This window comes from Anabrus simplex, chromosome 2, assembly GCF_040414725.1.
Source record: "Anabrus simplex isolate iqAnaSimp1 chromosome 2, ASM4041472v1, whole genome shotgun sequence".
Classification (NCBI taxonomy): Eukaryota; Metazoa; Arthropoda; class Insecta; order Orthoptera; family Tettigoniidae; genus Anabrus; species Anabrus simplex.
Genome location: NC_090266.1, coordinates 1,192,426,023 through 1,192,450,705, shown reverse-complemented (window position 1 = coordinate 1,192,450,705; position 24,683 = coordinate 1,192,426,023). Strand labels below are relative to the sequence as shown.

The following is a 24,683-nucleotide window of genomic DNA, read 5'->3' as shown; positions in this document are numbered from 1 at the left end:
CTGACTAGTTATTATCTATTTCATGGCTATTAGCAGTGTCGTAGAGATAAACACTTTAATAGCTCTTTTTTGTGTGTCAAGCGCGACAGAATTATTTTTACGTTGTGGCATGTAACCACAGACAGTAAACAGCAAGTGAACTGTGTTTAGTTTCATCGTTTTTCAGTGGTAGATAACCATAGACTGTGTTCTATCATTCAAGTATTTCATTTTTTGCTTAACATTTCCGTTTCTTTAATCAATGTTATCCGCATTTTCAACGTTAACATTTTGAAGTAACATTCATTAATTTATATCTGCAAGCGTCGAGTGAAGTTTATTGGCATATTCCAAACAACGTGTTGTCTGCCTATATAAATTAAAGGCAGTACTTTGCAAATTTTGGTGACAAGTCATTCTGAACGTATCGGGGGTCTGTACGACTGTGGACATTCGTATAAAGCTAAACCACGAGCGATTACCTAGCATCAAGATCGCCGTAGACCTCCGAGAAATTCGAGACCTTCAGATACGAGGTACGGGTTCGATTCCATGGTGGCGAGAGGACTTGGGAGCACGAGTCTAATTCCATGGTGACGAGAGGATCCTGGAGTACGAGTTAACTGGAGAACCATTCTGGAAGACTATTCGGGAGATGGCGGTTCACTCTACCAAGGTGATATGAATTTCAGACTTGCCAAAATTTTGAATAAACCAAGAGTTCAAAGTACATCATCACTCTGTACCAAGCCCTAGCTATTTTTGCCTAGGGAGCGCCTTGAGAACTTTAATTCATGCTCTTTTGAAATAACAAGTTAGTACGGGCTATATTTTACTGGTTTAATATACATTTATTTATTTATTTATTTATTTATTTATTTATTTATTTATTTATTTATTTATTTATTTATTTATTTATTTATTTATTTATTTATTTCACCGGGCTGAGTGGCTAAGACGGTTGAGACGCTGACCTTTTGACTCCAACTGGGCAGGTTCAATTCTAGCTCGGTCCAGTGGTATTTGAAGATGCTCAAATACGTCAGCCTCTTGTCGACAGATTTACTCCTGAGAGACAAAATTCCAGCACCTTGGCGTCTCCGAAAATCGTCAAGAAGTAATTACTGGGTCGTAAAAGCAATGAAATTATTATTGTTATTTTACCAAGGTTATGGGAACTGATGTACTATTTACCCGCTTTCCACGCGCATTCGTCAGTCTTGCAGTCTCAAAAAGTGTCTGTTAGTTTCGTATTGTGTAGTCAAATACTAAATGAATTTTTTATTGTACGTAAATTCACGTCGTACTTCTCTTCAATTGGAATACATGTGTAATTTTGTTCTTTTGGTGAAAGTTTTATTTCATAGTATTCAATAAAAATCTCAAGAAATTATTATTACCGCACTTACGTTGGTAAACTATCAACCTTTACCTCTCTATACAAATTCGCTCAGAGAGCATAAAAAAATTACCATTTTATAGGTTTTTCAGTTTTTATACCCCCCCCCCCCCACATACACTTTTAATTCCCAGTCGGTGGTACTGAGCCACTATATCTGCGCCAGCCCGCGCCAGCCCGCTGGTATAACACAGTGTTGGTCTTTGTTTTGATGAGTGTGTCACTAAAATGAACTACATAATTCAGTAATAGTATTTTTGTCATACGATATACAAATACTTATTCGTATACGATGCTAATTCAGTTTCGTTGTGAATCTGAGTGTTACTTCAGTTCGGGTAATTTATTTAAATTAATCAGGATAGAAATTTGTGTTTTATAAGCTTTCTTACACTTAATGATCATTCTTTCACACAATAAACAACTTATCTCTGGTATTATTATTTATTTCAATTACTGTAACCCAGAGGAGCCTCCGTGGCTCAGACGGCAGCGCGTCGGCCTCTTACCGCTGGATACCGTGGTTCAAATCCCGGTCACTCCATGTGAGATTTGTGCTGGACAAAGCGCAGGCGGGACAGGTTTTTCTCCGGGTACTCCGGTTTTCCCTGTCATCTTTCATTCCAGCAACACTCTCCTTTCTCATTTCATAGCATCTGTCAGTCATTAATAAAAATCACTTTGGGAGTGGCGACCCCATCGTACTAATAGTCTATATATGATTCATTCATTTCATTCCTGACCCGGTCAATGACTGGAAAACAGGTTGTAGGGTTCTCATTTTCACTGTAACCCAGAATGTACATTGTTGTAACTAACATTGAAGTTGTTTTAGTCCCAGTCAGATGGAATAACTCTCAAATTTCACGTTAAAGAATTAATTTCAAGAAACTGCATGATCCCACACCGTATATTCCACTAGACTACAATCTTAGATACATTATAGAATTAAAATAAACAACGATTAAGAAAGTGAGGTGCAAATTGTTTTTTATCTCCGCTGAAAAATTTGGTTATTGTGACTAACGCCAGTTGGCCTCTATACCATCGATATGTTAGCGAATGACGTTCTTCTACATACGGTATTTGAATTATTTTATTACAAAATCATAGGATTGCCCAAAGCAAATAATCATAATGATAATGTTCGAATTAATTGTTTCTCGACGGCTTTTTTCCGAGCTTCAATTGTTAGTCTCTCTTGTGATATTCATTGTTCTTAGGCTTGAGAGGTCTTTTTTGCTATTTGCTTTACGTCGCACCGACACAGACAGTTCTTATGGCGACGATGGGGCAGGAAAGGCCTAGGAATGGGAAGGGAAGCGGCCGTGGCCTTAATTAAGGTACAGCCCCAGCATTTGCCTGGTGTGGAAATAGGAAACCACGGAAAACCATCTTCAGGGCTGCCGAAAGTGGGGGTCGAACCCACTATCTCCCGGGTGCGAGCTCACAACTGCGCATCCCTAACCGCACGGCCAACTTGCCCGGTTGAGAGGTCTTTATAACGAGCACGCACATTATTATGGTTGTAGAAGGAGCTTAAATTATAACAAACTACGTATTGCGCTAAACACTACTTGTCACTTTCCTAACATAGTTAACGTAAGTTTTCTGCCAAATGTGTATTGCCGGGCTGAGTGGCTGGCCTTCTGACCCCAACTTGGCAGGTTGGACCCTGGCTCAGTCCGGTGGTATCTGAAGGTGCTTAAATACGTCAGCCTCGTTTCGGTAGATTTACTGGCACGTAAAAGAACTCCTGCGGAACTAAATTCCGGCACCTCGGCGTCTCCGAAAAACCGTAAAAGTAGTTAGTGGGACGTAAAGCAAATAACATTATTATTACAATATGTATCGGGCGAATGTATTCTATATTAAGAGTAAGGCATGAATTACATCATTACAAAAGGCCATAGCAAAGGGAGAGTTGTACAAATTTCAATGTTAATTCATTTCTACACGAGTTCTCTTTTTCTTCAGAAAATTTACAGGTGGTTTAACATTCAGTGATAGGTTACGTAGCTGTGATCTTGCATTTAGGAGATGGTAGGTTCGAACCCCGCTGTCGGCAGCCATGAAGATGGTTATCCGAGGTTTCCCATTTTCGCACCAGGTAAATGCTGGGGTTGTACCTTGATTAAGGTCACGGTCGTCGCTTCCTTCCAACTGCTTGCCTATCTGTGCAACTTAAAATCAATTGTAATAAAAATAAATATATTCATTGACAGCGGTCTTGAAGGAAGTTGTGAAATGTGGAAAAGAAACATTGATAATTTGTAAAACACTTTGTAATAAATAATATTGCGAGCTCAACTTACCACCAGTACAAGAAGAATGAAAGGAAGGGTATGGAAGTAGCTAGGGCGAGTTGCCGCCAGTCGCGGACCAGGAATACAACTCCCGCCAGAATGACAAGCCCCAGGCTGTAAGCGATGTTGGTAAGAATGGTGCAAATGGTTCGACGTGAAGGTCCCACCAACTCAATTGCTGGAACGAGAAGAAACAATATAATCAATTTTTCTTGGTACTATGCATCAGCAACTATTGTGCGTCAACGAATCCAGGCACAAACATGTGAGCTTCAAACCGGGTGACACACTGAAGGACATAAGCGATATCCCAAGGAAACTAAAAAACATCATTTGAGCGGGATTACCCAGGGGGAAGGAATGAATGAATGACGTGCTGTGAGGAAAAAATCAATATTCTATTAATCATCATCAGAAACTTTATAATCACTAGCTGCATAGAGTTTTTGGTTAGGTGATTACCAGTTCGTGCGATGTTATCCAGACAAAGTCAATAAGAGTGGACATTTGCTAAAATTTGCAATACTACGTCTCTTATATTCGACAGTGGTGAAGAGACGTTAAAAATGTAATACTCATTCATTTATATATTTATTTATGTATGTATGTACGTATTTATTTATTTATTTATTTATTTATTTATTTATTTATTTATTTATTTATTTATTTATTTATTTATTTATTTATTTATTTATTTATTTGATAGTACGAAGGTACACAGGCTGAGCCCAATTACGCTCCTTCATGACGTATGGGATTTAAACTTGCAATACATCAAACAAAAAACAAAAAATAGTAACAATAGTAACAATAACAGCAAGAAGAAGGAAAAGAAGAAAACTAATAAATAGAACACAGTTTGAAACTATTACTACAAAAGAAAATCATAACAATATAGGCTATACATCAGCCATAGAAAATTACTGAACGAGTTAGGAAAAAGAACCAAAAGAAAAAACCAGAAACTTATGAGTACCTAGCTTTCCAGAAAAAAGAATTTAATAATTATTATGGTTTAGTAAAAATAGCCTTTTTTGCTTATTCAACAATCTACCGCCAACAATTAAATCAACTTGTCCACTAAATGAATTATGAAACGATAATGTTTTAACTAGTAGTGAATTAGAGTGATGAACGCTTCTAGATCTGGGGATGTGAAATAGTACTTGCTGTTGTGATGTTACTTGTGGTACATGAAATGGGATGAAGGTAAGCAATTCTTGAGAGTCAATTTTTCCATTCAACATTTTCCTCAATATCTGTAACGAAATTAATGTTCTCTATTTCAAAGACATGAAATTGAACACATTTCCTAAATACTGGGTTGAAATTTCAAACGGACGAAATACTTTGAAAGTTTTATGATACAAATATGTCATAAATTTATTTTGTGCAGTCTCAATGTGACATGTTTGGTCTTTATAAAGGGGGTCCCAGATTACCGATGAATATTCTAACTTGCTTCGTACTAAACTTATATACAACTTAACAATTACTTCCGGTTGAGTAAATCATTTGGAATTTCTAATAATAATACCAAGCATCTTGTTAGATAGATTCATTACTTTTGCGATATGGCTATTAAAAGCTAATTTCCTATCGAAAATAATTCCTGATCAGTAATAGACGTCACAATTTCAAGTTTTGTTTCATCAGTATATGTTGGATTTATATATTTCTTTTTCCTGGTAAATAACAGAACTTTTCATTTCTTAACATTTAGGAATAATTTATTGGTAACGCACCATAATATAGTATTATTCATATCCTGTTGCAAATCATTAATGTCACTGCATTTATATATGGTCTCATATAACTTTAGTCGTCAGCAAACAAGAAACAATCAGGGGAACGAATCATTCCAGGCAAATGAAGCATAATGAGAAACAGTAGATGCCCAAGATTTGACCCTTGTGGCTCACCAGAAGAACTAACAAAATTATGTGAAATTTCACTTTTGAAACAGACATATTGATGCCCATATTTTAAATAGGAACTTAATAGTTGAAGTAATAGTTTAGAAACTCCAAACTGATCCAGCTTTGTCAAAAAAATGTATGGTCCATCTTATCAAAGGCCTTTTCTAGATCCACGTATATTACATGGGTTCTTCTATTCGTGCCTAATGCATTGTAAATCTTTTGAGTAAAAACCCACCGAGTTAGTAATGACAGGTCTGCCGGGCAAAAAACCATACTGACATTGTGATAGCTCAATCTTAGTATGGTCGTAAATCCTAGAATACAGTATGTGCTTGTATACGTTTGCTATAGTATTAATTACTGAAACAGGGCGATAGTTTGCTATCAGCTCTGAGTTCCCTCCCTTTATGATTGGAGTACTTTTTGCCATTTTCCACTTTTCCGGGAATAATAATGATGTCGTATGGCCTCCGGAGAGGCCTGGTGCAGGTTTTTTTCTAGTAGACGGCCTATTAGGCGACCTGCATGTCTGTGAAGATGAGGGGCCCTAACTAGGTTGATTTCTAATGTTGAATACGACACACACACCCAGCCCCCGAGCCATTGAAATTAACCAATTAAGGTTAAAATCCCCGACCCAACCAGGATCAAACCCGGGGCCATCTGAACCAAAAGCCAGTACGCTGACCATTCAGCCAAAGAGTCGGACTTTTCCGGGAAGCAGGATGTCTTTAAAGAAAGACAGAACATGAAGGTTAATTGAGCAACCGGTATGGCAGCACAGCCCTTGGTTATGTATGGTGGAATGCCATCAGGTCGACTGGATTTCTTAGTTTTTAACGTTTTACTAATAAGTGTTCTTACTTCATTTACCGTTATGTGAGTGATATTCACTCTGGGAAGAACAGAATCTTCATTCAAAGAAAGATGTTCCACGTTTTAAGTAAAATGCCTGTTGACATCACCGATGGAAATTCTCGGCAAATCCATCTGCAATGTTTCCAGGTGTATAACAATTTTCATTCAGGGGAAATGAGTTTTCACATGAACTTGACTCCTGATTACTTTCAAGATATGTCCAAAACTGACTAATGCTATTTTTAACTCCATTTTCTAAATTATGAATGTAAACAGCATAAAGTCGTTGCCGGGATAAAACCTTCTACGTGATAATATTTTTGGAGATATACTGACCCGCAGCACATACATTATGAAGAGCGAGAATGCCTTGACAATATGCAATATGTAATAGGCACACAATATTGCACCTTAGATGACAGAACTTTATCGGCCAAAGTTCTAAGCTAAAATATTTCACATAGGAGGTTTTGTCCAGGCAGCGACGATAATCCACATGTAATTTCATCTTCAGTTCCGAATGAATATGTCTAAATCTCTTATCGTAATACTTAGAAAATTTCCTTTTTATAGCACATTCCTTCTTTATTTTTATGGACTGAATAATAACAAGCGTGAACCAAACTGGATATTTGGATTTTCGAATGACTTTCTGCTTTGGAACGCATTCTCGATACATTTGTACAGCAACTTATAAAAGAAATCAGCAGCAAGATCAATATTTTTGAAGGAATAAAATAAACTCCAGTCGAATTCTCGTATGTTACCATAGAGCCGCAAAGAACAGCCTTTTCAAAGCTAAAATATTCGCGATTAATTCTCGAAGGCAATGGAATTTTCTGATGGGTGATAAAACTAAACAAAGTGCACGGTGATGTAAGTCTTCAGGTACTAACGTGAATTCGTCATGCATCAGTTCAACTTGAATATTACCTAATACTAAATCTAATGTCCTGAAATTACAATTTTGAATATTGATACGTGATGGTAATCCAAGATATGAGATGAACTGAAATAAACGACGACTGGTCATTGATCCTTAATTAAATATATAACTGGCATTAATAACTTCAGGTATTTTGAAATCAGCGACAATAAGGCAGTCAGATGTTATAAGATCCTCTATGTTTTCAACGTAATTGAAGTATCCTTCATATACAGAAAGTTTAGAAGAGGGAGTAATGTACACAGCATTTATGAATAACTTACGAGTATGACCCTGCATGTAAAGAGTTATTGACTCACACCGTTGATCGTTATATTTAGAATACAGTTTGGCTTTGTACCGCTTTTTTGACAGGTACTAAAACTCCACCACTTCTAGTCTTCACAAACAAAAACAGATCCCTGTCATTTCTGAGCACTACATAGCGATCATCGCAGAATTCACTATCCATGATATCCTGACCCAAAAAACTTTCTGTCAGTACAATTACATCATAATCACTACATATAAGATTTGTAAGAAGTACAGCAGTTATTGTTCTTAGGCCACGGATATTTTGATAATAAATGGTTAATTCATTCCCAGACATCATCAAATATCAACAGAAGATTATAAATACTAGAAAAAGGAGGAAATATTTACACACAAATATTTCAATAATTTCAAAGAAAAATTAAATAAATATATGTGAAAATGCACGGAGATCACAGCTTACTCAGGCCCTCATTATTACTGATAACATGTATAGGACTTCCGTCTACCTTCCTGATCATGATCTTTCCACTTCTACCAACCCAGAGGTATTTATGGTCCTTTTCACGTTGCAACTGCTTCACCTTCGTAAATGAAACACTTCTAGTTGGGGCATGTGACTGATATAGATCGGATTGGGAGTTGACACGCCGAGCTGAGTTGTGGACAGGGTTCGCTTGACCTTGCGCCTGGCGAGTAATTGTTCCTTATGGGTCCTTCGAACAAATTTAACTATAATTAGAAGTTGGACGATTATAGATCTTTTTCAATCGATGACAAGCATCAATCATGTCCTCCTTCAAATCTAAGTCTAAAGCCTTGCCTATATTGAAAGTCTGCACAACATCCTCATTAGGAGACCTGGGAACTCCAAATATTTCGACAGTGTTAGGCTTGAATATTGTTCAAGGTCATCACACCTCATGGCAAGATAGTTAACGATGTTCGTCAATCGCCTATTTTTGGTGACCAAATTGTCTATAATAGTTTGCTGCCTGTCTATTATTTCCTGTTGTTTACTAGCAAGTTTACTGTTTTCATCCAGTCTCTCATGACAAACATTAATTGAATTGCCTCGTTGTCGCTCGATGTCAGTAGTAGACTTGCTTACACCAAATACAGTAGAGACAATACGCGACACTTCCGGATTTAGCCTTGTTAAAATGGGAGACAAGTCGCAAGTGGTGCTCCTAGTGGCTTGAACAGAAAATTCGCGCTACATTCTAATGTCAATGGAAATATATGTACGGAAATGGATAAATAAATTACGTCTAGAAAGAAAGTATTACTAAGATATTAACTTCAAAGTTGCTAAAGCAATTCTGAATAAATTAATGAAGAATTATTTAACAGGTTATTACTTAAAGACTGAAATTACACATATAATCAAGATGTGAAATGGACTGCTGTAAAAGGGCTTGATCTTCCATTTATGCATTACATTTTTAGCTTTAGAATTCCTGCCTGAACGTTCACGGCTAGATTTTTCTTTTTTGTCATTTAAAAGCATTGTATCATCATATTAAAACACTTGTCAACAAAAATATCGGCACATTCCTTACACACATGATTCAATGAATTTACATTTAAGAGCTGGACAATTTTCCTTTTAACTTGAAGCCTATTAGCAGAAAGAAAATCTGTAAATTTAGCCTCAAAAACATTCAAACTTTCCCTATAAGCAATACTTGCCATTATATTAGGGTAAAGCAAATTTACTTCATTATATTGTTTCAAAAAAATATGTACATTTCTTAAATCACCCATATTATCTTCAGTGCTTGACAACGCATTACGGCATTCCAAATGGGGTAACTTGGAACACAACCAGCCACACTCATATGCATATGTATTTTCCTGAATTAAATCAAACCCACAGTTCACACCTACAACAACACATTGGTATTGAAGGTTAAGTGCTGCACTATACAATAAAATGTGCATATTATACTTTAAGCCAGTTAAAATATGGGTCGAGCAAGTCAGAAGATTATGAAGTAATATTAAAATCTCTTTGTCACTGGAAGAATATATATGCAAACACAATATTACCTACATTTTCTTGTCACGAGGGAAACGGAAGAAAGACCGCGCATTCTTCTCTAGTTCATAGTTACTGCAGCCAAACACAGCAAGTACCTTTCCCCTCATGTTGAGAGGAGATATAAAGGAATGACACACGCTACTATTTAAATATGTCAACTTACTGAAAACGCATAAATAACACCAAAAACTTCACACACAAATACACGTGCTCTTATGACAGAATCAGTAGTTCTCAGGTCAATCCGCTAGAGAGAGCTGTAATAGCTGTCCCTCGACATCTCGCTGAGTGTCGCGTATTGTCTCTACTGTATTTGCTTACACTGTCCAGCTTCTCTTGCATAGTTAGCAGTAGTTTATAAATATCACCAACAGATGGCATTACTACCGCATGACTATGTAAACTCGCACGCCTCTTGCCAGAACACTGTTTACACCTCCATACCTGACCCTGTGACAACATATACTCCACATCCGCTTCCTTATGATTCACACACTTGCTATGAAGCCAATTACTACAACCATTGCACTGATTTTTGCTGGTACGTCTTGCCTAGGCACTGCCTTTGTATATTCCAGGCAGGTACTCATCGCTACACTCTTTCGATATACTGACTTGACAAAAGAACGTGACAGTGAGGATACCCCGACACTTCAAGTTAATTAGGTTGGCAACACTGGTGTTCTAATGTTTACACACACATTACGACTGTAAAACTGCACGATTAAGCTAGGTGTTGAGGGTTACACTAATTTACCAGAATGTGCGTACCAGTGTTAACTACATGATTCGCACATTACCTCAATTTGGAAATTCGGGAGGGTTACGCCCCAGCATTGGCCTGGTGTAAAAATGTGAAACTCCAGAAACCATCTTCAGTGCTGCCGACAGCATGGTTCGAACCGATTATCTCTCTAGTGTAAGCTCTCAGCTGCGCGACCCTAACCCCACGGTCAATTCGCTCGGTAAATGTGGAGTTATTGGCTGAAGATGTCCCTAGCCGCATAGAGAAATTAACAAAAACCATGGTCTTCTAATCCCACTGTCCGCAGCTCTGAAAATGGTTCTCCATGGTTTCACATTTCCACACCTCATCTTAAATAACGTCATTTATCATTGCGTCACCGAAAACTTTTTATGGATGTAATGGTGCGAAGTTGAAGCAATGGCCAAAGACCAAACCCCATGGCTCAAGAGACCAGGAGGGCCATGGACTACCAAGCGGCCGCTGCTCAGCCCGAAGACCTGGAGATTATGAGATGTCGTGTGGTCAGCACGACGAATTCTCTTGACCGTCATTCTTGGCTTCCTAGATCGGGGTAGCCATCTCACCGTCAGATTGTAATCATGTAGGCTAAGGAGACCTCAAACCAGCCCTCAGATCCAGGTAATAATCCCTGACATTGCCGGAAATCGATCCCAGGGCCTCCGGGTATGAGGCAGGCGCGCTACTCCTGCACCGTGTGGCCGGCGTTAAACCACTAGCAAAAAAACAAAAATAAATAAATTAATAACAAAGTTGTATTTTTGTGAGTACTCGAAGATCATGTTCTTCAACAGAATGTAGGTGGGTTTACGTTGATAGGTAACAAGTTCCATGGCTTTGCATTTTCTGTCTTGCTCTACGTTATATAACTGACAGCATCGTCAAGAGTCCATTAAAAGATTACAACAATCTTGGGTGGACTCTAACTGCAGACAGACTATAAAAACGTTCACAGTCTCGTTAATGCAAGTGCACGTTCTAGAATCTAATGAGACGATCGCCGTCTTCGTGCTTATAAATTGAGAATATCAACGCATTCCATGAGTTTTATACACATAATGATCCACTATTATTCAATTTTACAAAGTCACCAGACTTCAGGTATACATTATGAGAGAGTGAGAAAGCCAGAGTTACGTGGTTTCAAGCCGGGCCTCGTTAACATTCAGTAGGCACCTCGTGTGTATGTTTCCTCATGTTCGTCTATAACTGTGACGTACTTCAGGGTGACGAAACTAATTTAGGATAAATACAATTAGAAAAATAACTAAAAATAAAACTTTTAACAACAGATAATACCTGAAAAAAGTATTTTAATTAAAATTATGCCTGCAAAGAGTTGCACCACCTCTGGTCGAGGACGTGATTTTATTTTAACTACCGGGCACAAGAAAGTCTAGCTCATACTGCTTATAAAGGTTTGAAGAAGTGAAGCTATTATGCTGACTTCATTTTCATTAAAATTCAGACAAAACTGTTTTTAATTTAATGATCCATTCATCCTGTGAAAGTTGCTAAGATGCCGGAAGGAAAACGTACGTCGAACATATAGCCTACCTGAATGAGCACGAGCAGTACACATGCATGTTACGTTACACTATAATTCAAAAATGATGTTGGAACCTAACAGAAATAAACCAAAACATTGGACAGGAATAGCGATTGTGAGCATGGCGGCGGAGAAGAACCTACATTTGTGACAGTGAATCTTCATTTCCAGCAAAAAGACTTTCAAGCTAAGGCGTGTATGAAACATCACCCACAAAAGTATTGAGATACAGTGTGATCATGTAAAATGACGTAATATTAGAAAATATTATGAAAATTATTACATTCGCGGTTACAGTTGATGCAGGAAACTAAATAACCACTATAGGTGCATTCCTCTAAAATCGAACGACGAGTTATTTATGTGATACGTAAATAGCGAAAACCAGGCCACTTCAACGGAAACAAAACATAAAACTGAAGGCTATAAAAGAGTCGCTAATAGCGCAATTTGACAGAGCAAGGGCCTATGAATCGGAAGTCCACTATTAGTACTTTCAGGCATGGGCACTTGAAGCTGATAGAAGAGTGGTATGGAGAATTTTAAACTTTCTTTGCATTCCGTCAATGACTGCAGAGATGAAGATACTATTTCGTCCAGGTACATGGCCTGAAAAGAGATTCAAGAAGACCTTATAATTTGGCAAATGACACAAAAATTTGTGGAAGACGCGGCCATGTTTATTAAAGATGAAAGCACTGTTATGGAATGTGTACGGAAATAGTGACTAAGATAATTTTGTTACGAACTATTGTCTTCTTCAACATAATCACATAGTGGGGAAGATCATCAGTTGGTGTGTTGCGACCTGTTGGAGCGTAAAGCACATCACTCCGTCCCACTTACTACCAACGTTACGTATGTTGGATCCTTTACTTTCGACAGTACTCCCTCAGAAGTCATCCTGGAGTGAGCGAGGTCGTTGCACGGTTCGGGCTCTGTAGCTGTAGGCTTCTATTCGGGAGATAGGAAGTTCGAACCCCACCATCAGTAAACCTGTATCCATGAATGGTAGATTACCTAAACAACTATAAATTTGTTTTGAAGAAACGCAGGGCAAAGGCAAATCGCAGCAACGGGTCCGGTAAGTATTCACGTTGAAGGGAGTAAAAGTGGGAAAATGACCAAAGAGGACATGGATAGTTTTCTACAATCAATCCTCGGTGAACATTTGGATGAGAGAGGTCTGTTGCTTTGTGATTCATTGTCAGGACATAAGGAATATCTGACATTTTCCCAACAAGGATATTACGGTGAAGATACTACCGTCATAGACAAGCACATACCGCCAACCTCTTGTTGTATAATTTTTTAGGCAGCACAAAGTCTATGCCAGACGTTTGTACAATTGCATATAGACAAAGCACAGGTCTCGTTACATGATTGATATTTCATCATCAGACTTCACTCTTGTCATACAGACAACTTGGTGCACCTAGTTACAAACCTAAGTTAACATACGGGTGGCAAAAATCCGGTTACGGTATTGATTGTACTGTATCGTCATTTGGTAGTGTGATCATTCTGGTTTTTGATGTACGTAGGACTATTGCAGTGCGGATAGACCAGGGAAAATTTGGAAAGTCAAAATTATGCTCGTTTTAAGTGCGCATACTGTTCAATTCCACTATACTTAAATCACTTCATTGAAACTCCATATTTACACTCTGATGGCGAATACGGGAATAAAGTGCCACAACACAAGATCTTCTGGTTCAGAAAACAGGGAGACCGTAAGAACTGAATGTGTTTATTATTTCAAGTAATGTCTTCTGGCTGTTTTCAAAATAATGCCTGTTTTCGAAATGCCTTTAATGTCACGTGTTGAATTGCTTGCTAAAACTGTCAGTTACACGTGATTGTTTATTTGGCGACGTTGTAGTTGTCAAGTCTTTAAATATGTTGTAATTCAAATATCTGTCGGAAACAAATGCGCAGTTTTGGAGATAAATCGTTTTGGCGGGTGACAAAACAGGCACAATTTTGTATTAAAAGATCATTCTTTACTCACTTTTAGCCGCGAGGCCGAGAGGATTTGTCGTGCTGACCACACGACAGCTTGTAATCTGCAGGCCGTCGGACTGAGCAGCGGTCACTTGGTAGGCCATGGCCCTTCGGGGCTCTTGCGCCATGGTTATTTTTTAGCCGCGGGGAGTTAGTCTTCAAAGGATCTAAGCGCCAGTTTGATCCCTGCTGCGGCAAAGATAGCTGTGCTTAGAGGAAATCACTCTGTTCCACTTACTACCAACGGGTATGTTGGATCTTTTACCTTTTACAGTACTCCCTCAGAAGTCATCATGGAATGAGCGAAGTGGTTGCTCGGTTCGGGCTGTGTAGGTGTAGGCTCGTATTCGGGAGATCAGAAAGTCGAATCCCACCATCAGCAACCCCAAAAATGAATTTCGGCGGTGTTCCATTTTCACACCAGGTGAATGCTGAGGCTATATCTCATTGAAGGCTAGAGAAGCATTATTTTCAGCAGTAGACTTTTCCTGTCCCATCGTCACCAAAACCTATGGATTTTACAAAGGAACTCTTTGGGTTGGACTAGATCGATTCGTGAGAAAGGTGGGAGCGAGCTGGAAATTGCTTTCGTTTATACGCGGGCAGTAAGGATGTGACAGCACGTCCGATGTTTTTCTAAAAATCAGTTTGTAAGGGAGTGTGCCTGAAGGAAAATTCATATATGAGGCGCTATTTCCACCACGAGAAAGTTGAGAAAGTACTCAAGGAAACGTATAATAGAAGACACATGGAACATAGCCATGATTGGGTATGGCACTACTTTTAGTTAATTACATCTTCTTGGTCTGGAGTGCTCATGGTATTCGATAATATTTAACTACTGAAATGCATGTGAACAAAATACTAAAACAGTTTTTGAAGTGGAAATACCACCTTTTTATCTGACACTCTTCACATTTCGTGTGGTTTAGTGTGGTAAAAATGGCTTGTAATAAAAATACTGTACATCAAAATGTAGTGAAAATCAGGAAAATGTGCCTTTTAACTGTAAAATTGAGAAATTAATGAAACATCTTTTCTTTTTCTAAGCAACCTAGGAGAACGGGGAACTAATTTCGAAAGGTCGACCTATATAATAGTCATCCAATCTCATTCAGTTTCGTAAAATAGCAGTAAAACTTTTTTGTCTTTTAAAAGAGTTTGTGAGTTCACATATATAAGCATTTACGTACACGTGTATTAATTAATTAATTAATTAATTAATTATTTATTTATTTATTTATTTATTTATTTATTTATTTATTTATTTATTTATTTATTTATTTATTTATTTATTTATTTATTTATTTCATTTTCGGGTATGTCTGACTCCTTGGCCGAATGGTCAGCGTTGAGGCCTTCGGTTCAGGTTGTTCCAGGTTCGATTCCCGGCCGGGTAGGGTACTTAAATCGCATCTGATTTACTCTTCTGGCTCAGGGACTGGGATTTGTGTTTGTGCCAACACTTTCCTCTTCATATTCAGACAACACACTGCACTATAAACCACTAGAGAAACACGCAATAGTTATTACATCCGTCCATTTAGGATTGGCGTCAGGTTGGGCATCCGGTCATAAAACAGGGCCAAATCCACACTGCGATACAGTTCGCACCCGTGACCCCACAGATGTTGGTAAAGCGGTAGAAGGCGATTTCATTCTTGGGTATATATTACAGGCCTGGCTACTACTAATTACCTCTCTCCATAGCTTCATACTACATAGCGTACTGTATCTAAAATTCAGGAGTCACCACTGTCGATCCCTCTATGGGATAATTCCATTTCTGTGCAACCTTTTGAATCACCCTGTAGAACACGTCACAACAACGAAGGTTATCGGATATACTCTTTTTCCAGCTTGGATTCTAACCTGAGTAGACTGCATGGCGGTAGAACAGATACACAATATTAAGGTATTGTTCGAAGCCTCGTCCTTAGCGCTACAAGTGTTCACATTTCCTCTTCAAATTGGTGCTAGTGAGCCTTTGAGTGGTTACATCACGAGATGCGTATCCACGCTGCTATTGTCTTCGTTGTCATTAATGCAAATTTACTACACTATTACGCTTTTGTAATACGGCCATAGAAGTTTATAACCTGCTACAAGCAATTGGATTGCTCCAAAGCGTTTGTAACGGAGCCATTCAATGTTCCAAGTTTAATGCGGCAGTTGTAAACAATGGAGTGAGCTACCGGAAGTACATGGCGCCTCCCAAGTACCTTACTTAGAAACCTTGGGTTTCCTTTATCAATTGCAACATTTTTCTCCGCGGTCTTGAGGATGCTTGATATCTTCTCTTAATTTAACATTCCATCCTGTCTGGTAAACTTTATTTGTAGGGAATATTTTCTATATCGTTCAAGCCTATTTTCTATTTTCTTCCACAAAAGTATCAGAAGGTTCTCTGATGTTAAACCAAAACTTCTTCGTGATTTTAATCAATTGTCTCCCAAGTATAAGCCGGGTGCACAAAGACTTCTGCACAAATGATATGAACTTCTAAGTTATATGTCATTAGATGAAAACCATGCTTTTCGGCGTATCTTTATTAACTGAGAATATCATGAATAATACAGTATTAATTTGTTTGAATGAAACTTATAAAAACGAATGAATAATTTTGAAGCACGTAATTAATGTTTAATAACATATTTTTCATCTTAGATATCATAAGTTTTCTTTTATACTGTTAACTCTATTGGATATTTTGCATTTTATTTTCGACATTCACGCCTAAGCAGTAAATAAATATAATGCTACCCAGTGGGATAATCGAAAAAGACGTTTTAATATAGGTCTTATATAATATTCCTAAAAATCACCCCTCAATCTCTCAGTAATACTCAATTGGTGTATGGCGTCTGGAGCATTTTCCGAGTCCTGAGGAAGAGATGATGTCACACATATCTTCCAAATTGGCAGTAAACACAACATTTCTTCATATCGGCCAAAGTCAATTGTTCTCATACTCTTCTCTGTCTTGGAGAGAATTATCCATTGCCATTCTCTTTCTTACAAGCTAATGTAGGGAATCTTTCTGAAGAACAGCACGGCTTCGTCCCTGGAAAATCTTCAATCTAAGTGTTCTAAACAAGCACATAATCGCCGTGGTAGCGTGTAAATCCCAAGTGAATGTAATCTATGTCGACCTGGCCGAAGTATTTGACTCTGTGAACCATTTTCTCCTCCTTCATAAGCTTGCTACCAAATTTAACATACAGTACAGGACTCCGTTCTCTCTTTAACACAGAGTTTCCTGTCCAATATTATCGGTAAATTTCGCTGGCACTGGGGCTGGATGTAGGTGTCATCTTCATCATCAATTCATCCTCATCGCGACGCACAGGTCGCCTACGGGAGTCAAATCAAAAGACCTGCACCTGGCGAGTGGACTTGTCCTCGGACACTCCCGGCACTAAAATCCATACCACATTTCATTTCCTGTCCAATAGGGTATAGCGAGTGGTGTTCGCCGGATCTCTATCGACCTGGCTTCGTGTCCAATAGGTTATAGTGAATGGTGTTCCCAGGATCTGTATAGACCTGGCTTCCTGTTCGACAGGCAATAGCGAGTGGTGTTCCCAGGATCTGTATCGACCTGGCTTCCTGTCCAATAGGCAATAGCAAGTGGTGTTCACCGGATCTGTATCGGCCTGGCTTCGTGTCGAATAGGCAATAGCAAGTGGTGTTCCCGGGATCTGTATCGACCTGGCTTCCTGTCCAATAGACAATAGCAAGTATTGATAGGAGTTGTCTATAAACCACCGAATGTTACTGACATCTCTGACCTTGAATCTGATCTTCTGAAACTAGTACCAACCTACGAGCATATACTACTTCTTGGTGACTTTAACTCAAATATCTTAGCCTCGACTGGCAAATCAGGCCGAATCAGCAATCTATTTACCTCCATCGACATGACGATCTTACCACTAGACGCAACTAATCATGTTCATACACTTAGATATACAAGCCATACTGGAATTGACCTCCTGATTACAAATAACCAGCATAAAGTTCGTAAGTATGGTCAATTTCCTGTACCTGGCATCTCAACTCATGACTTAATTTACCTGTGCTACTCTCTACGTGTACCAAAATACAAAGCTAAATACATTAGTTACAGGGATCTGAAAAATATCGATCTACAACAACTCCAAAACGATGCGTACACTTTACCTTGGGAAGATATAAAGCAGTTGCATGACACAGACATGAAATTGACAAGATTTAACTCCTTACTCATAGGACTATATGACAAGTATGCTCCAGTTAGGCAAGCCAGAGTCATTCGCTCGCCTGCACCTTGGTTAACAAGCGATATAAAAGCAACAATGGCTCGCCGTGACGCAATGTTTTGCCGATACAAGGAAACAAATAATGAACTAGATTTTGAACAGTATCGGCTTTTACGTAACAGAACAAAGCAATTAATTCGCAATAGCAAATTTAATCACATTAAAAATGTAACAAGGACCTTAAATGCACGTGAAACCTGGAACGAACTTCGAGCTATGGGAGTTGGAAAATGCAAAGAGCCACATGTGCCAACTATATCTCTCGATACACTTAACTCTCACTTCGTAACTAACCCAATAAATGAATCTCAACCTCAAAATCATATCAATGTAAATAAAAGAAACAGTGACCCTACAGAAAACGAACATAATTTCTCTTTTCACCCTGTTAGTGTAAATGATGTAAAGCGTATTTTGAAATCAGTTAAGTCACAAGCTAAAGGAGCAGATAGCATCCCAATAGGCTTTATAAAAACATTATTGGCGCGGTCCTACCAATTATTACCCACATTGTAAACCACTGTCTCACCACAGGGACGTTTCCAACTGCATGGAAGGGTGCTCCAGTAACCCCAATATTAAAGCATACCGGTACCACTGCAAATGCGCCATCTCATTACCGGTTTATTTCGATTCTTCCCCCTCTCTCGAAAGTTCTTGAACGAGTTGTACACGAGCAGCTAGTAGAATTCTTAACCAGACATTCTCTTTTGAACCCATTGCAATCTGGCTTCAGAAAGGGACACAGTACTACGACTGCACTTCTTCGGGTAACAGATGACATAAGACTAGCTATGGACAAACGACAGGTGACGATACTGACAATCCTTGACTTTAGTAGTGCGTTCGACACGGTAAATATAGACATACTACTATCCAAGCTACGCTCTCTGCATATCGGCCAGATAGCCCTAAATTTTTTTAAGTCGTACCTTACAAATTGTCGCCAGTGCGTTGTGGTAAACAATCAAAGATCCCAATGGGCTGTAAAATCATCCGGTGTCCCTCAAGGGTCTGTTCTAGGACCCTTACTCTTCCTCTTGCATATTAATGACATATCTTCCACACTTCAGTATTGCAACTACCACTTATATGCTGATGATCTGCAGATATACAAACACACCACTACAAACAATTTACATGAAACAGTTCAGCATATTAATTCGGATATTGAAAGGCTTACCGCCTATGCTAAAAACAACCACTTAATCCTAAATCCTTGTAAACACAAAGTATTATCATAGGAAACTCTAAATTATTACATGTAATAAGCAATATCAATCCTCCTCTAATCATAATCAATGACGTTGCTGTACCGTACCTTAAAAATGTAACTAATCTTGGAATCTCCATCAATGAGAATCTGACCTGGAATGAACATGTAACAAATGTATGTAGAAAGGTTCATGCAGCTCTATATCCCCTGAAACGCCAGAAGGATACTTTTCCTCAAAAACTTAAATTAAAATTAATCCAAGCAGTACTATTCCCAATTCTAGACTACTGTGATACGGTACTAGTCAATCTAAATGCTGAACAAACTTTGAGACTTCAGCGAGCACAAAACTCATGCATACGATATGCCTTCCAACTGCGACATGACGCTTATGTCACACCATATTTCAAAACATTCGGATGGCTACGCATAAATGAACGAAGGAATTTTCACCTAATGACACTTGTTTACCAAGTACTCTCGACGAACACTCCTACTTACCTCTCTTCTAATTTTCGTTTCCTTTCCTCATTCCACGAAATTAGTACCCGTTCTGGTTCCCTACTTGAAATTCCACTAAGTCGAACGAATTCCTATAATCATTCCTTTTTAGTTACTGCATCGAGACTCTGGAATACACTCCCAATGGACATTCGGCACCTTACTTCCTCTCAGAAATTCAATTCTGCCTGCCGAAAGTTTTTCCTGGAAACATAAAACTGAGTTGTGTGAATCATGTGTGTTTGTTGTGTGAATGGGTTTTCTTCTATTTATTATTATTATTATTATTAGTATTAGTATTGTCACACAAATTGCTGTACTGATATGTAGGCCTAACTTAGTCTTAGAATTATCTGTCCGTAGTATATGTCCTTTTAGAATTTCTATGTCTTACTTTTATGTTTACATTTTTAAATTTTATTGTTTATAGTGGTTAAGTGTAAGAGAGGGCCGTGAGCCCTAACTTCGCCACAAATGTAAGCCAGGAATAAATAAATAAATAAATAAATAAATAAATAAACAAGTGGTGCTCGCCGGATCGTTATCGACCTGGCTTCGTGTCGAATAGGCAATAGAGCGTGGTGTTCCCGGGATCTGTATCGACCTGGCTTCCTGTCCAATTGGCAATAGCAATTGGTATTCACTGGATCTGTATCGACCTGGCTTCGTGTCGAATAGGCAATAGCGAGTGGTGTTCCCGGGAACTGTATCGACCTGGCTTCCTGTCGAATAGGCAATACAGAGTGGTGTTCCAGGTATTTACATCGACCTGGCCTCCTGTATTATCAGAGGTATCCCAAGGTAGTATTCTTGGATCTGTTCTCTTTGTACTCTATATGGACGACATAAATCTGTGTACTCAAGATTCCTCTTGTTCTCTTCTCCTGTCCGCTGATGACCTCAAGATTTTGAGACAAATGCACAGTCCTGATGATAATACCGAATTTCAGAATGTTGTAAGCTCGTGTGTTGATTGGTTCTGAGAATGAAAACTGTCTCCTAATACTGAAAAAAAAGGCTTAACTCTGTTTTTTCGTTACTGGAATCCGTGATAGATACATTTTATAAAATTCAAGAAAATGCTCAGGAATGGCTTCTAAGGTAAGAAGTTTAGGTATTATACGTTATAGTAAACTCAGTCCGACTCGTTGGCTGAATGGTCAGCGTACTGGCCTTCGGTTCAGAGGGTCCCGGGTTCGATTCCCGGCTGGGTCGGCGATTTGAATCGCTCCTGATTAATTCTTCTGGCTCGAGGACTGGGTGTTTGTGTCCGCCCCAACACTCTTCTCTTCATATTCAGACAACATACCACACTATTACATCCCTCCATATAGGGTTGGCGTCAGGAAGGACATCCGACCGTAAAACAGGGCCAAATCCACATGTGCGATGCAGTTCGCATCCGCAATCCCACAGGTGTGGGATATGTGGTAGGAAAAGAAGAAGACATTATAGTAAACTCACCTTCTCTCTCCATATTAAAAAAAACCACGTCATCCGTAGCCTTGGCGTTCTTTACAGATTTAAAAAACTAAAGATTCTGGTGGTTTAAAATTATACTTTTTGTCATATGTTCTTCCCTTGTTAGATTTGTCTTCGCCTATTTCGTCCTCATTTGCCACAACTTAAGTTTGTAAATTGAACAGTGTTTTAATTCCTTGTTTTCTATTGTTAAAGCTCGTAAGGCACTTGATCATATTAGACGTGTTAATCCGACTCACGTACTCGACCTGAGAAACAGTCGACAGTTCTCCGACCTGTATTATCTACATAAGATAAAGAACGTCTATACTAAATGCAATATGTTACTGACCTATTTCCCAATCCATGTTCCCTCCCGCTCAACACGTAACCACTACTTGCTTCACGTTTCTCGCTTGCCTTGTAGAAGCGCTCCATCCTTCACCGACTACCAACGCTCGGTAACTCCCTTCCAGACATTGATATTACCATATTAACGCAAGAAGTTAGAAGATTCATTTAGTTTTTACCCTAGCTTTCCTTTCCCTGCCTGACCATGCTATAGTTTTCTCCTTCCATTCTGTGACGTGTGCTACGAGAGCATATATATATTTGACCTAAACCAAAACCAAACCAAATCCCATGGCACTACAGCCCTTGAAGGGCCTTGGCCTACCAAGCGACCGCTGCTCAGCCTGAAGGCCTGCAGATTACGAGGTGTCGTGTGCTCAACACGACGAATCCTGTCGGCCGTTATTCTTGGCTTTCTAGACCGGGGCCGCTATCTCACCGTCAGATAGCTCCTCAATTCTAATCACGTAGGCTGAGTGGACCTCGAACCAGCCCTCAGGTCCAGGTAAAAATCCCTGACCTGGCCGGGAATCGAACCCGGGGCCTCCGGGTAAGAGGCAGGCACGCTACCCCTGCACCACGGATATATTTGACTTAGTCCAAGTAAATTTTGAATCATTTAAAATTGTATTAAATTTTATCGTCTAAATTTGTTGGCCACCCTGTACTGCACCTGCCGAATTTCCTGAGACTTGCACAAGATACAAGCTTCGGGAGCTTTCCTAACAAACGTCCAATTAAACATTTAAATTTGATTGGTTTACATAAATCGAAAGGTAACTCTTGTGCAGTCATTGGTTATTAATTTGGCGGGGCCGCTCCCGGTTGCACCATCTAGCATGAGCTACAGTACCTTCGGGAAGCGCGTTGCAGGGTGTTAAAAATAGAAGGATTCCAACGTCGGGAGGGAAAGAAAACAGGCTCGAAATTGTACGAGGAGAAGAAAAGCAGACATAGTGAGCAGATGAAGTACCTATTGTATTGAATGTCAGTCTCATAAGTAGGATATGAGAGCTTAGTGGTCAGCACTGTACCTCGATTGGTTATTACCGCAGAGGAAATTTTCTGTTCATGTCCCTCGGTTACTCATTTGGATAGTTGTTTGAGTAGACCTTGTCAGAGAGAAACAGTACTTAGGGTCTTTCAAGCAACAGGTGTCGAACCTCGGATTTTCTGTCTGGGAAGCTATTACAACGCCCGTAGAATCACAACTGGCTTTCATATTGGAATATTGACTGCTGATTTTATAAATATCTCATAAACACTGTCACATTTAAAGAACCATCGTTACTGATTTCACTACAGTAGTTGTTGAACGAAGTGATCCACACTATTCTCCAATAATTCCAGTTCATACCCTGGAGCTGTGTTCAGCTAGCAACGATGGGGATTTTTACGCTACAAAAGAAGCATAATCGAAAATGTCGAAATCTGTACAATTTGCTGATGGAAAGTAACGAATATAACATCTCTCATTTTGGGACACCGCAATTGACTCGCTGTTCCAATTGGAGCCCTATGATTAACATACATACTCTCACTGTCCATTTGAATTGTCGCATCACACTGCAGCAACACAGACCGCGCTACCGTGCCATGTGATGAAATTTGAAAGAGTTCTTATAGGCGTCGTTCAGTGATTCGTGTACCTGAAATGGTTCATCGAAGAGATTCTACATGAAGGTTTATTTAATATCCTTGATATTAATGGACATAAGACATATAACATAATAATAATAATAATAATAATAATAATAATAATAATAATAATAATACCGCAAGCAAATATTTTGATTTGGCACCACTTGGGCCACCTGCGTGTCAGTTTCGACGTTTTGTTTTTCTTTACCAGTAAGACGACCTATTGCTGATTATTATTATTCTTTTTGGATAAACACCATACGTATCCCCAGACACCTTTTACATGCCGATATCGTCTTGGAGTGCCCACCGATCTTTATTTCCCCTTTTAAAACTCCGATTGCCTCCGCAGGGTTTGAACCTAACACTCTACCACTCATCCACAGAACGAGCTACATATTAAAGTGTAAGAAATTGTTTTTCTTCTGGTTCTATCAACAGTAGAGTATAGGTATGCTCTTATTTCAGAAGAACGACTGCATAACCGTGTGTTCGATTTCTGAAATGAAAGTTGTAGAATCAATACCAGCTTACTAAGTTGACAATTGAGAGTGAACAGTGGTAATAGATTTATTACCATATTAAGCAATTTCTTTTTCAGAATAAAATTCCGAAATTCCAGCTACATTCATAGATCTGATAGTGGGCGAAGGAAAATTAAACACAGACTATTATTTTTTCACTGAATTAACATTTTCTCTGAAATAAACTTACTTTTATATATTTCTGGTTTAAAGTTTAAATGATAATTGAAAATGTTATTTTAAGTAATATTCCGTAACAGAAAAGAGGTTAGAATTAGCCCTAGTAAGGAAGAGGTGATGATGGAGATACTTAGTCCATTCACTGAACCTTGCTGATTGAACAGTGAAAGGCATACAAGTCTATAATTAAAAATGTATGTATGTACCTATGAGATCCATGGAAGCAGCGGAGGGTCGGATTCGAGAGAAGCATTTCGATTTCGTCATAGAATAAACTACAAATTGGGATAGAGAGTGCCTAACCCTCTCGAACTCCCTTTCATATTGTTTCTGAGGTGACTACGTTTTCTCAACCATTTTTCTTCGTTTCGTAATGTAATAAGTTTTCCTATCGTATCACCTCTTTAGTATGGGATTAGTCCTTGCATATGCGGCCTAGTGCCAAATAGGTTTTAAATAAAGTGTATTAGGAGTGCAAGGACG

The 24,683-nt window shown here is 38.8% G+C and overlaps 1 protein-coding gene across 1 annotated transcript in view; it reads right to left on the bottom strand.

Annotated features, from left to right (window-relative positions):
• LOC136863829 (beta-alanine transporter-like) overlaps window positions 1–24,683 on the bottom strand; it is a 767,558-nt gene that overhangs the window by 129,140 nt on the left and 613,735 nt on the right. The window contains exon 6 of the mRNA XM_068226105.1: window positions 3,694–3,862. Coding sequence (XP_068082206.1) covers window positions 3,694–3,862 — 169 coding nt within the window. The remainder of the gene's footprint in view (window positions 1–3,693; window positions 3,863–24,683) is intronic.